General features: G+C 35.0%; 1 protein-coding gene across 2 annotated transcripts in view; it reads right to left on the bottom strand.

Moving 5' to 3' along the window:
• The window catches only part of LOC137856085 (uncharacterized), a 56,950-nt gene that overhangs the window by 24,943 nt on the left and 18,183 nt on the right, over positions 1-13,824 (bottom strand). The window contains exons 10-13 of one of the 2 annotated variants that reach the window (XM_068681029.1): positions 12,445-12,509; positions 10,676-10,782; positions 8,513-8,624; positions 4,169-4,271 (exon numbers count right to left, since the gene is read on the bottom strand). In XM_068681029.1, coding sequence (XP_068537130.1) covers positions 4,169-4,271; positions 8,513-8,624; positions 10,676-10,782; positions 12,445-12,509 — 387 coding nt within the window. The remainder of the gene's footprint in view (positions 1-4,168; positions 4,272-8,512; positions 8,625-10,675; positions 10,783-12,444; positions 12,510-13,824) is intronic. The other variant, XM_068681030.1, reaches the window with a different exon arrangement.

Here is a 13,824-nt window from a genome sequence, read left to right as displayed (position 1 = left end):
TCCCCTTAAGTACCAGTGGAGGTCCTCTCTACCATTTTTTACAGGGAAAGCAGAACCAAAGACCCTGACTGAGGTTCTTTTGTGGTCATGCCTCCTTCCACTATCTCAGGAAACCATGTGAACAGCAGACAGACCACCTTGCAGTGTTACTGCACTACAAAGCTTTTTTGGTCATGTTACATAGCCTTCTAAAGACTCCTGGATGAAAGGTGGTATATATTAAAATTATCTCTACAACTGTCCACACATCACAGAGTAACAAACACCAAACTGCTATTGAGGTGAAAGAAGAATGAAGTTATAAACCATACTGCACAGTCACTAGATACAGTCCAAGTAGAGGAGGCAAACTTTTCTAGTTTTCCCCCCCATACTTTTTGTCTACTACAGACCAAATGGATACTGTTTTCTTAAGTCACTCAAAATGTTCAAAAAAATTGAATTGTTTTAGTTCAAGTGACATCACCCTGCAATTCAGCAATTCCCCCTTTCCCCTTATTGCTGGTTATGATGGTTAATTTGTTCCTGTTTCTTTATTTTTCATTGAAAACGCCTACAGAAGAAGGTGTTTGTCCCTGCCCACCCCCCGAGTCAATCACTCTTAAAATCACTACCTGTCCTCCTTGAAGACACAGAAGAGCTCAGGGGCCCATGACAAAGCTGGAAGGCAATCATTGAAACCCAGAGCTTTGTTGCTTAAAGTGCAAGCATGTACTTTATAAGAAAAATACATGTTTAAAGCCCCAACTGGTGTGCAGCTCCTCAACTGTCACCATTTCAGAGAATTAAGTCACTCATTCTACATACATACACAGACCCATGTGGGATGTGCAAAACCACATCTGATAAGCATCCTGCACACACACAAGAGGCAGCATCCACAGCTATTTTCATTTAATGTCCAGTAAGAGAAAGTGAAACAACACCATATAACATATTGCCTCAGGTGCTAGTGCACAGAGCCCTTACTCAAGGTACAGGAGTTTTGAATTCTGGGTCCTCCTCTGTCCGTGGACACTCCTGACCTTGAGTGAAACAGAGGACAGAAGCTTGGAGAAAGGGGGGGGGGGAAAGCTATGAACATCAGGTCCTGCTGTTAGAGAATTCACCTACGGGAACATCAATCTGAGCTCTGGCTTCTGTTCCCAGCATCGCTTGTACATCTGTCCAACAAAAGATCAAATTTAAGTCTTTTTAATGGAGCTGCCTGGTTTAGGACACTCAAGCAGCAAGCATTCCTTGTTCTGCTCTTCACAGCATGTTCTGGCAGCCTACACCACTGTCAGAAACTAAGCATCAGAAGATGATTCATTGATTAGCACCCTACTAGTGAATGTCTGGCAGTGTTGCATTTATTATTCTCTTTAGAGAGATTTAGCAAAAACAAACAAACAAAAGGAGATGCTTCAAAACCACTGCTTTAGGAGTATTCCACATCAACAAGCAGCCCACTAAACATTTTAAATCCCAAATCTGGCTCTTCTCTACACATGTATTTTATCTGTGCAAACAGTATGGAAATCTGCTACATCACAGCAACTGAAAGCATTGACTGTATGAAGCAATCTTAATCTTTACAAATCAGAAAACTGACTATTCATGGGTTTGTGATCAAGGATTTGGAAGCATTGTAGTAAACATCTCTGATGCCCTCTGATACTAGTAGCTTACTTCAAGGAGACCAAAAATTTTGTTGGATTCTTGTACCTGGCAAGCAAAAGTGCTATTTATCACCAGATGCACCAGATAATTCCAGTAATACGCTCCTTCCCACTACTGCTCATTAGCAGCAGTCCTATGAAGTAAAGGAGACTTTTTAGTTAACAAATGCTGCAAGATATTTTATAAAGTTTAAGCTGTCCATTTACAAAACAAAGCCAGCATCACCACAATCTCACATTCAGGCTGTCTAACCTGACGGTACCAGAAAAAACATCTGTTCCACCAAGAGTTCTGAAAACATGAACTGAAAGCTTGCCAGCCACCTTAAAAATAGATGTTCACATACTATGGTAACTCAATTATAATACTATGCTATACTATCCAAGTTGGGTAGCACAGATTTTTGACTTTTTCATTCTTTAGACAATTTAGACAACAGCAGAGAGAAGAAAAACGGAAACCTTAACAAATCTAGCACCTTCTGACATCAAACAAGGTTTATTTGCACAGTAGTTGCTTGTAAACGAAGAGGCACACATTAAGAATTTGGAGAGACAAGTATATATGCATTAACATCAGATCCTAAAAGTAGGCACTTGTTTTAAAATCTAGCCAGCTTTCTCTTGTTCACAAAGATACCTGCTAGGGATTGTCTGTGCATATATAAAACAAAGAATAGATCTTTACTTCCAGGAATGTTACATAGCCTACATAAATAATGACAAAGGAGAAACTACTTCAATTATGAATCCTTAACAAATTTTAGAAATGGTAGCTTGGTCTAACTGTGAAAATACTACTTTTCATTCATTAGAAAACAGTGTGGAAACAGTGTGTATCCGTGGTAAATGCTGACCTGCTAGCCAACCTTCTAAAATGCAAAATATTTTAAAATCAACTCCACGAATATTCCTGATTACTTCTACATAATTGTATTCAATCCTTTAGAAGGGAGAAGGAAAAAAAAAAAAGAATGTGACCATACATCAACCCTGCCTCCATAAATATAGCTTTTAAAAGAATACTACATTATCTACAGCCCTGATACCACTCTAAAAACTGCAACACAACGTGCTTTGTTCCATACAATTTTGAATCCAATAAAAATAAAGCATTGACTAATTTTTTAATTGCAAGGCAACAAGTAGTCCCCATTAATCAGGATGCTAGACGTGCTATAGAAGTTGACATTCAGGTTAAGCTCAAGTAATTCAATTTTGAAGATTCATGTAAACCCTCAGTGCATTTCTCCATAAGTTACAGAGAAGCAACTGCAACATACCTGAGCTCTCATCTTCAAAACTAAGCTGCCCAAATTTAAAATGGATGTTTAAAAAACGGGCGAAGTATCTATAGTATAAGCAGCAGTCAAATCACAAGATGTGAATGTGCTACTTAAAACTGAGATGGATATAGTAGTGACACTTAGATGTGACTTGGAAAGAGAACAGAGAGGAGAGGAAAAAAAAAGAAGAGTTTGCTTAAAGTGATCAAATAGTAAACCTTTCTTGAAAGCTACAAGAACACAATGAAATTTACAAAAAACAAACATGAAAGTTTTTGGAACAGACACCTAATAAACGAAAGAAGCATACATCATTCACAACTTCATGCAAATACTTAAACTACATATACTTAAAACTAAGACTGGCTTATAATTAAATCCTGGTATTTTATCTTTCTCTCTCAAGCCCATGGAAAACATCTTGCAATGGTTGCCTGACATCATGTTCATTCAAAGTCAAATGTTAAAGCCATTAATTTGAGGTTAGACATAATTGTGCAGAACCAGAATTTAAGCTGGGGAGCTAATATGCACAGTGTGAATAAAGAATTAGATGCAGCCCATTAGCATTCTCACTGCAGTATCATATTAAAACACTTTTAATTAGATCTGAAAGTTTGACGTCTATACATAAGCAGCTACACATTAAACAGCTTAGAAGTACAGTAGTATCTTTAAAAAAAACACTACAGTAACATCAGATAACTGAGTGGTGAAGAGTACCTATAAAACCCTTAAACTATACAGCTCCTAATGTACTGCAATGTTATAAAAAGTCATTGTGATAGATTTTTGCCAGCTGATTACCATTCTTAACATTTATTTTTGGTGAGTTCTAAATAGGATTACTGAGTTTTAATAACATGATAAAACAGAATAAAAGCATTGTCACGTATCAGTGCAACCATGAGTAGGAAAATAAAACTAAATGATAGAAAAAATGTTTTCCTTTTACTATTTTACTATCTTTTACTATCCATTTTACTATTTTTATTTTTGTTACGTGTCTGTACATCTCATTTCTATAACAAATACACTGAAAAGGAACTATGGTTATACTACTATCAGTACAATGAAACTGAATGGAATTAAGTTTTTCGGTGCTCGTCAGGCTCAGGAACAAGAAAAGGTAACTAAGTTCCTAAAGAAAGATTTGGACTCGATGATCTTGAGGTCTCTTCCAACCTAGAAATTCTGTGATTCTGTGATTTGAGTATTTACCCATGCCAGTTCCAGCTGGTGCAATCTCTTTGGAGAAGATTTCTAAAGCTTCTTTTCGCTTATGATGTACAGCAAGCCAAATAACAGCTTCTCGAGGACCCTGCTTCAAAGAAAGTAGAAGTAAGATTTGCTTTGAAGAACATCTATTATATTTGGCAAATTGAAAAGTAACTGTAGCTCAGCATTCAAATTACATCTAATGGGAACATTCAGTGCTTATCCAACATCACTAGAATTTTTGGTTAATGTTTTATTATCTTTCTCTTTTGCTTCCATGAAATCAACTACTGGAAATTTCAGACTGCTACAATACCAAGTAATTTCTCCATCCCAAAGAATCAAGCACTATAACAAATAGTAATTTATAAGAAAATAAATACCTTGCTTCACTCAGTGGGATGAGCAAACCAACTGTCCTCTTATTTTTAAGCACGTTGAGAATACTTTGGGGGTCAAGTAAGCCTGCCAAGTTTACTTCTCTTAGCATCAAAAAGCAAACAGATCTACTCAGGAAAAAGAAGTCAAATCTAATCCTTGGGAGTTAAACAGGAGAATGGAACTTTTTTAAACCAGAAGTTGCCCAACAAAAACACTGGATGCCCTTCCAGGTAAACCCAACCACTACTGTCCCTACTCTTCAATCAATACAATTCCCTCTGTAGATAAGCACTCTCTCATGATTTTTCTTCTGTAAAAATCTTTTTGCCACTGAAAAAATTCACCACTGAAAACCATATACTGGCAAAAGCCTTGGAGTGATCTTCTAACTCTAGTATTCTAAGCAGGTTTCAAATTCTAAGTCTGTCCTTAAGCATCTCCTGCTTTTTCCCTAAAACAAACATAGCTGTTACCATCATATACAATTCCAAAATTACTTAAAGCAATTGCCAGTATACACAGCTTGGCATTCTGAAAAATGCTAAACCATTATTCCTAAAGAAAATATATGAATTTATTCATTAGATTCCTCTTAAATTTAACAGTAGCATAACAAACCCTTTTTCTTTTCATATTTTAAGACTTCAGTAAACATTTTAAGCTCAAAAACACACACACGTGTATGTAAGTATGTATGTGTGTGTATGTTTTCCTCTTCAAAATAACTACAGAAACTCCAAGCTGGATCTGAACTCCAGAACTGCCTTTTAACACATTTTCTAACTCTAGTGCTACTTACTTGAATTGCCCACATTTCTGCAAAGCTACATTCTTTAAAAATGTTATATAAAATTAAACAGCAAATTTAATTTTAGCTTTTGAAATGCTGATATCTTGTATATTAGGATCATTTTCTGTGTGTATACTGTTACATTTTCACAAAAAAAACGATACTAAAGAACTTGTCAGCATTAGAAAATCAAATCAATTTCAGGAATTTAAGTAACTTCAACAATGTAAGAACACAGATGCATTTCCTATTGGCAGCTGCTGAAACGGTGTTTATAATAAATGCTGGAGTACTCCACACCAAGCATTCTGGATAGCGTAAGATTATCCCAAAGAGGGGGGTTATATTAACAGACTACTAAATTCTGTATTCCAATTCAAACATATGGTAAAATCCCTTATGAACAAACTCACTGATGCCAGCTCATACCAATGTAGGGAAATTTACCAGTTTATCATAACTGGTGACCAGCTAAAACCCAGTTAATGAAGGGCCTTCACAGAAAAATATCGCTATGATACAAATTCAACTTTAAAAAAAAAAAAAATCATTCCCTTACTATCAAGAGATTCATTAAATTACTACTATTAACAAGTAATAGGAAATACTCTTGCAGAAAGCATGCTTATACATTCACATCTGCTTCCTGCTTCTAAACTGTACCATGTCTTCAGTAGCCTAAGTTCTGTTTACCTCCATGCCCACAGATGCAAGGTAGTGAATGATACTACGGTCTAAGAAAACAGTAAGTTGAGTCCCGTTCTCAGGAGGTGAATCCAGTATCAGAACTGAAGATGCAGACTATTTCATAGTCATTTATCTTACAGTATCGTAAGTTTAAAAAAAATACATACGAATAGCAAACCAAGGATATGTTTCAAGTTTAAAGATGTGTTGTAAAAGGGTTATTAAAAACTAACATTTTAATTAATGAAACATTCCTGTTGTTCTGTTGAGTAAAATAATTTACTTATATCCATATTTAACAGTTTTTATATAATGAACTAAAATCTGATGTACTGTTAATATGTCTCTTTCACATAAAACACATCCAGTATTCTCTAAATCATGAACTTGTTGATACTGTGACATTGTCATAGACCCGTTCTTCCTCAAGAACAGAAAACCAGAGCAGGAGATATTAAAAATTATATACCACCAGGGCTAGTCCGTGCTGATTCAGGTCCCTTGCTCCTGCTGACAAAGCAAGCTATTAGATTGTCAAGGAACAACTATGTAAACAGGGGGAAGACATTGAAAAAGGAAAGGAAGCAAGCATTTCTGAATTTCTCAAGGCTACTTTCTGTTGTCAGCAATTGTTGATGCTGTACACATTAGCTCAGACTATGCCATAGTGGTCTACATAGGTCTGGGATATACAGAATTTCACGGTTACAGAGGAATACCTTTGCATCCAGCTTGAAACACCTGTGTGGGAATTCATTCAGCCATACCAGACATTTACACTGAGCTCCAAATACTGTTTGGTACCCAATTCCTGTCTTGGTATTCACAGACATATTTCCCTCTCTTAAGTTTAGATGGCAGAATCTTCAAAGCAGGGACTATTTCCTTGGCTGTTAATACATTGCCTAACCTAATGTGGCTCTGGTTTTGAGCACTGTTATTTGCAATCCAAATAACTGCATTTAATTTTGTATGGAAATACAAGATAAGAAAGTGAACACATAATTCTTAAACCCTAAAGGGCAGATGTTTTCCTTAGGAGCCTACAACTTCATTTGAAACGGCAGAGCAAAGCCCACTCCTCCCCCATTCTTTTCAAACTCCTACCACTGCTTTCCAAATGAAAACTATTCTGGTTAGTTTCTTCTAACTCTTGGTTTCTTCTAATTGTTGAAGGACCATGGTGAAGGGGGTGAAGCAGCAGAGCATTTTCTTGTATTTCAGCCTTAACTCTCACATCCTATTGCTGGCATGTATGTGCTTTCCATACTATGTAGATAATGCTCTGCTCTACTTTTATAATATACATGTATATAAGACTAAGGAGCAGACGTATTCAGTGAACTGTAAGTAAGGCAAACTGAACAGTAAGAACAGAGAAACTGTTCTTTTCCAAGTCATTATTCACTCTATGCAACAAGTAATACAGAAGACTTTACATAATGTAACATTACTAAATGTAATAGAATTCATAATCATAAGGAGCTAGTACAAAGAGAACACATACAAGTTCAATATCTGGAAAATCTGTTCCTATGTTCCACAATTTTGATTCTGTATAGCAGGGTTTATAGTCCTAAAAGGAAAGAGACCACATCATACAGATGCTTCATCAGGGAGCAACTCCTGCTGCTGTGCAGAATGAAACTGAAGTCCAAGCACTAAAGTAAGCAGCTGCATACGTAACTTGCTCAATTTACACAAACAATTTCTATAATAAGAATGTCTTTTCCAGTATTTTCTATACATACAAATTTTCAGCTATTTTACATGTTGGCATTCCTATGATCCAACTCAGAGCTGAGTTATGCCAGTACCTTAATGGTTTTGCAAGACTGCAGTTAATAAAAAAGAATTAAATCCTACTGTTTTAGAACAAGCGAAGCTGTCTAAATATTTTAAGTGTATGTAAGTGGGGACAAGATTTACAGTCTTCTTCCTTTAAAAATGACTTTCACATTCTAGATTAGGAAAACGAACTGGGTATCACAGCTGCAGTAGTTACAGCCATCATTCATATTCTTACAGATGAATATAACAAGTCACAAAACATGACACAGAATTATGTAGTTGAGGATTGTTTCACAGATAGGACCCACCGGCAGTTTTAAAGTTGCACAGGCAAAAATAGTTCTGCCATTTCCAGACTCAGCAACCTTTATCATGTGGTCTTTTAAACTGCATTAGACACAACTTTAAGTCTACTTTGTAAGAACTTTTATAAGACGTTTCTTTAGATGAATAGCATTATAACAGACTACAATAACATTTTTGTAAGATTTCTTATCAGTGCTTCTGGAAGATCCAAAACTGTAAAGTCTTTGTCAGTATAATTTTGTACACTAAGTATGACACTGAATTCTTTGCAAGATGGTAGGGTGAAATTCCCAAGATGACAGTGACTTCCTTTAAAGTTATGGAAAAGATAACAATATGGAAAGATTAAAAGAGGTCAGTTAAAGTTTAAGAACACTCCACTGAATACTTACACCATCTATACTCCTTCTAGCATGAGGTCCATATGTATCTTCAGACCCTAAAACCTGTATGTTAACTGCACTGTAATCTTCATACCCAAGCTGACTGAAAATAAGACGAGTCCTGCAACAAATGATTGTTTTTTAATTAGTAAACTGCCTCAAAGTAATTATCTGGAAGTAGCCCCATACGGTCCACAGAGGTTAGCTCTGATGTAAACTGGACTATGAACACTTTTCACTAAGCAAATGCATCTGAATACTGTACCAAGTCATGCAGCATCAATCATATAATCAAGTGATAATTACAAAGTTACACCTCTCAATTTATCCCTAGGTTTCAATTTGAGCCATTTTCTATTCAAATTATTTTTAAAATGACAGGCAGAGACAAATCAATTTCAGTTTTTTTTTTTGTTTTGTTTTGTTTTGTTTTTTAAATCTTTAAAACAAGGGCAGCTGAAAATGGCATTACAGCACATGCAGTCTTCCTGGTTTTCACACGGGTAATTCAGCCCTTATCTTAATTCCTACTATAAAGTATTACAACCTACCAATAAACATATGAAACTACCTCATTACATCACAGGCACCAACAAAGGGAAATCTAACCGAAGAAGGAATTTGTATTCAAACCTTAAAGGTAATTAGCTGGGATTAATGAACATACAACTCACATGCTAAGAATGAGATAACGTTTTTAAAATAATTTTTTCCTCATTATTCATGCCTGCCATCTTGTGAAATCCCCAGAATCCCAGAATGAGAGAAATCCCCTCATTCTGTGAGTTCACTTCCACCAAAAGCATATTGTGTCAAGAATGCCAAGTTTGTCCAGTCATGATTAGTAATGGGGATGACCATTATCTTTTTTAATACACTACAAAAACACATACTGTTTTAAGAGAGACAGCAGTTAACACTTTTTGACAGATATTATACTCATATTAGCTCTAATATGAACATTAGCAACAACTTTTAAAAGACAGCCCAATTTGTAAGCACTGAATAAACTGTGAATGACCCTTATGGTCTTTTAAAATAGTCATATGAAGTCCAAAAAACAAAATAGTCACAGTAGAAAACAATAGAAAAAAAGCGTTAAAATACTCCAACTGTTAAAAGTATGCAAGTGTTAGTATGTTGGATCATTGGAAAAATAAGTTAAATTTTGAAGCACAAACTACTTTTCCAGTAATCTTTATCTGGAAACCTTCTAGCTGTTTCAAAGATCTAATCAGTTGAAATGCTGGAATTCTGTTAGGATGAGAAAAATATTTTCCATCAATGGAACATTTTGAAGATCCTGATAATATCATCACAAATATAAATATTAAACATGGCACCTGAAAATTCAAGCAGTATATGGGACTTAAATACGCAACAATTAAAGAAATGCATTTTAAAGAGGTGAAAGTGATCAGTGTACAGCAAATGAGGCCATTTTATTTCAATTAATGTGGAAAAAAATACTTGATTTAAGGTATCTAAATTTGCAAAAATGATGTTTGTAATAAAGTAGAATAATTTATCTAAAAACATTAGAGATCCCAGGGTCCGAAATATATTGTGGGTAGTTTTTAGCCTTTTCATGTGTCTTGCTACTGTAATAAAGAAGCCTCAAAAACAAAATGAAGACTAACAGACTTCTTAACAAGCACAAACACACTGCCGAATTTCTCCTGCTTTCAAAATTAAAAAGGGGAATAGGTGCACACAAAAGACATGAAAACTTGTAATACAAGTTGCCAAAGCAGATTAAAACCTCAGTCTACCAATTAATTTGATCTCTACATCCAAAACACCTTAAACTTTGAAAAAATTATGAAACTTACCTTCATGTAGGTTTCTCTCTGGCATCTAGTAAATTTTAGTCTAAATCATGGCTTTTCCTATATTAATTCAGGTCTCCCTCTGCTATCCAGCTGTCTATTTTTGAATAGTTTTTAACAACTTTTCCCTCCCTCTGTCAAACATAGTTAAGTTATAGTTACAGGTTGTTTAGGAAACCTGTTGTCAGACTGTTCACAACTTTAAATGTCCTCCCAATGGGACAATTATAATTTTCTATTTTTTTTTTTTTATGATGTTAATGATTAGCATCGTATCACTGTTCTATTTCCATTATCTCTGAAGTTAAAAAGCCAAAACCCCTTCCAAGCCTCAAATACTGACCTTTTGAGAATACTTTCCGCAGTAAGTTTTCCTTTTTGTACTGCCTTTGGACCTCCCACAGGACAGACAGCAGTAGCTCTGAAACCATCAAGGTAAGTGGCACTTACCTAACGATAGAGGGATTACAGAATTAATATGGGATTCAGTATTGATATACTGATATATTGATACATTGATAAAAATGGTCTCTGACAATTATTGTCCTTGTACTCTCAGAAGTGGAATAATTAAGAATCATTATCAGGAAACTTATTCTATTATTTAAAATTCAAAATGGCATTATTAGAGGAAGATTCAGATTTGCAGAACTGTAAAACTAAAAACTAGAAAAAAATAGAAGGCTTCTAAAGTAGGTGTGCAAAGCATTATGTCCATTTGTCACTAAACGCCAATTAGCAGTTTCAAAAAATGGAAACATTTCACAGCAAGTCTATCTTATTTATTACAACGTTCAATGTATTAAACATAATACATATTCAAAATGATTCCTGAACACATACATTTAAAATTACCTACGTAAGAGACGATAATAAAATAATAAAGGCTTATATTATTGCTATATAAAAAAAAAATTCTGCTTATTTATTTTATTCCATTTCATGGTTCATTAGCTGAAAGTATCATGTCTCAATTATGTCCTTTACTTGTGCAAAAGTACACAAACATATAGTCAAAACCAAAAAGTACAGGTGAATGAGGCTGCTGGACAAGACAGCTGCTGAAGTTTGCTTAGCAGAAGCAAAACAGTCTTGCTTCAAACTGCATGCTTAAACCAAGGAAGAAAAGTATTACCTGCTTAATTATCTATAATGCTAAAAATCCTTTGTCAATATGTTCCAGCTACAGCACCTTTAGGGAATTCTTTCATGCTGACTTTACAATTTGCCAAAACTAAACCTTTTTTGGTGATATTATGTTTGAAATATTCTATTTTTTAAGACAAGGTATAATTTTTTAAATAAAATGGATTTTAAAAGTGTCAAAAGTATTTTGAAATGCATTAAACTTTTTTTCTTTTTAAATTATACTCAGGCACACATCATATTATTCAATTAAGTATTGGTAGATCTGCACAATTCACTACTTAAGTTAACTCACTTTTGATATGGCTATAATAAACAGTTAATTGCTGAACTCTGCCTTGCTCCTGTAAAAGTCAGATTTACTATTAGTTTAGACATGAAAAGGATCCAGCCCCCTACCAGTACATCACCAGAAGTGTACTATCTTACAATCCAATTCAGGGAATGGAGACCACTAGGAAAAAAAGAATCTAGTAGCAAATCTAATAAAAGTGCAAAGTTTTATGAGTGCAGCTTTCTTTCAACAGATATTTCAGGAAAATATACAACCAATTATCTCTTTCATAATTATTTGCTCTCTTCACATAAATCCCATTATTTAACTTTTATGTACTAGGTAGTTTTCAAATTTCATAATGAAATGGAGTAAGATTGGTAAACCACTAAGTATTATGAAAGTTACTGGGCTAACAGATTCATTGTTACTGTATGAGAACCATTTCAGCCTTCTCTGGCTGTTTTTGCATGTACCTTTTACATATATAAATAAACATGATTTTAAGAATCGAATAACATTTGTTTGGTCTTTAGCTCTGTTACTCCCCACCCCCACCTCCAGCTGAGCATGAAGATTGGAAAAGTGGCAACAATTTTGGGCACAAAAATATCAAGTATTTTCTCCTAAGTAAAAAAACAAACAAAAACAAACAAACAAAACACTCTACACTCCATAGAAAGAGTTAATACCTTATAAAACGTCGAAGGAGGTGATCCTTTTGCTCCATGAACTTTCACTGCCCCACCTTCAAAACCTATAGCAGTTAAAAATCAATACTTAAGCTTCTTCAATATAACTTCAAAGACGTTCTTTTATGATACCTCTTAATAAAAAGCACTTAAAAATAATAATTGATAGCTGTACTGCCACAGAAGAGAATCTTTTACGTAACAGTCCTCGACTTAGAAACACAAAACAAACTGGTGACTAAATTTATGACTTCAATGAGCCTTTTAACAAAACGCTTGAAATGTTTATTTGTGTACTTAAAAATACTTGACACAGAATATAGCCTTAAAACTACAGTAGAAAATAGTTATTTTCCACTTACCAACCACCTATTGCACACACACAGCACACATTTACTGTATCTTGCTTGACAAAGAAACAAAATAAGAAAGATGAGAAACCTGTGACAGCTTCTTTACTGATAGCTTAGAAAGCAGTGGGATAATTTAACATTAGCCTTCTTGTTGAGAACAGAAATAGAACAGACTGAGTGTGTGCTCCAGGGCGACTACTGTGTTCAGTACTAGGTATATTAATGCCAAGAATAAAGTGGAAAAAACACTGCCATGTCATCAGGTTCAAGCTTGAACTGGAGAAAAATCAATAGGTGCAATCTCTTGAAAATTAGCAGCACATGATCAACACTGTGCCAACCAGAATTATACTATAGTTCACCTGCAGCTAATCTGTGACTGCAAATATTTACAAGTTTAAAGCTTTACACAAGTACTCTGAAGAGATTAAAACAGCAATTCCTCCAGAACATATTTGAGAAGTGAATCAGACTGACATAAATTTTATGTATCACTCATAAATAACATCATCACTCTCTCCACAAGGTTGACACAAGGTTAGCTCGACTCTGTCAATACAGAACAATATCCCTACAGACAGAGGGAAAATCTGGAAGAGTTTCATATGCCTAATTCAGGAGTAATACAAACATAAAATGCACAAAACAAAATGCATGACATCCACCGACCAAAAGAAAACAGAAGCACCTCTCAGTGCAAACACTGCAACTAACCCAGCAGGACAATAAAAACGGCAATGTAAACAGCAAAAACAGATAGCATGCCCTGTTTTTACTGGTGTACGTGTCAAAGCACTTCAAACTACAAATATTTAAGAAATTTGTCTATTTTCCATCTGTTATATTTCTAGGAGGACTAACTGAAAGTTCATGTGAAAGTTCATTTTAAGTTCAAACATGTCATATCGGGTCATTTGCAAGCTAAAAGTTCACAGGAAGGTTAGGGTTCTCTTCCCACCCACCCCCCTTTAAAAAAAAAAAAAGATGAGCGGCTAAGAGGAGCAAGCTGGCCTTATCAGAAAGCCAT

This window comes from Anas acuta, chromosome 4, assembly GCF_963932015.1.
Source record: "Anas acuta chromosome 4, bAnaAcu1.1, whole genome shotgun sequence".
Taxonomy (NCBI): Eukaryota; Metazoa; Chordata; class Aves; order Anseriformes; family Anatidae; genus Anas; species Anas acuta.
The sequence above is the reverse complement of the archived record's forward strand: the minus strand, read 5'-3'. Positions and strand labels throughout refer to the sequence as shown.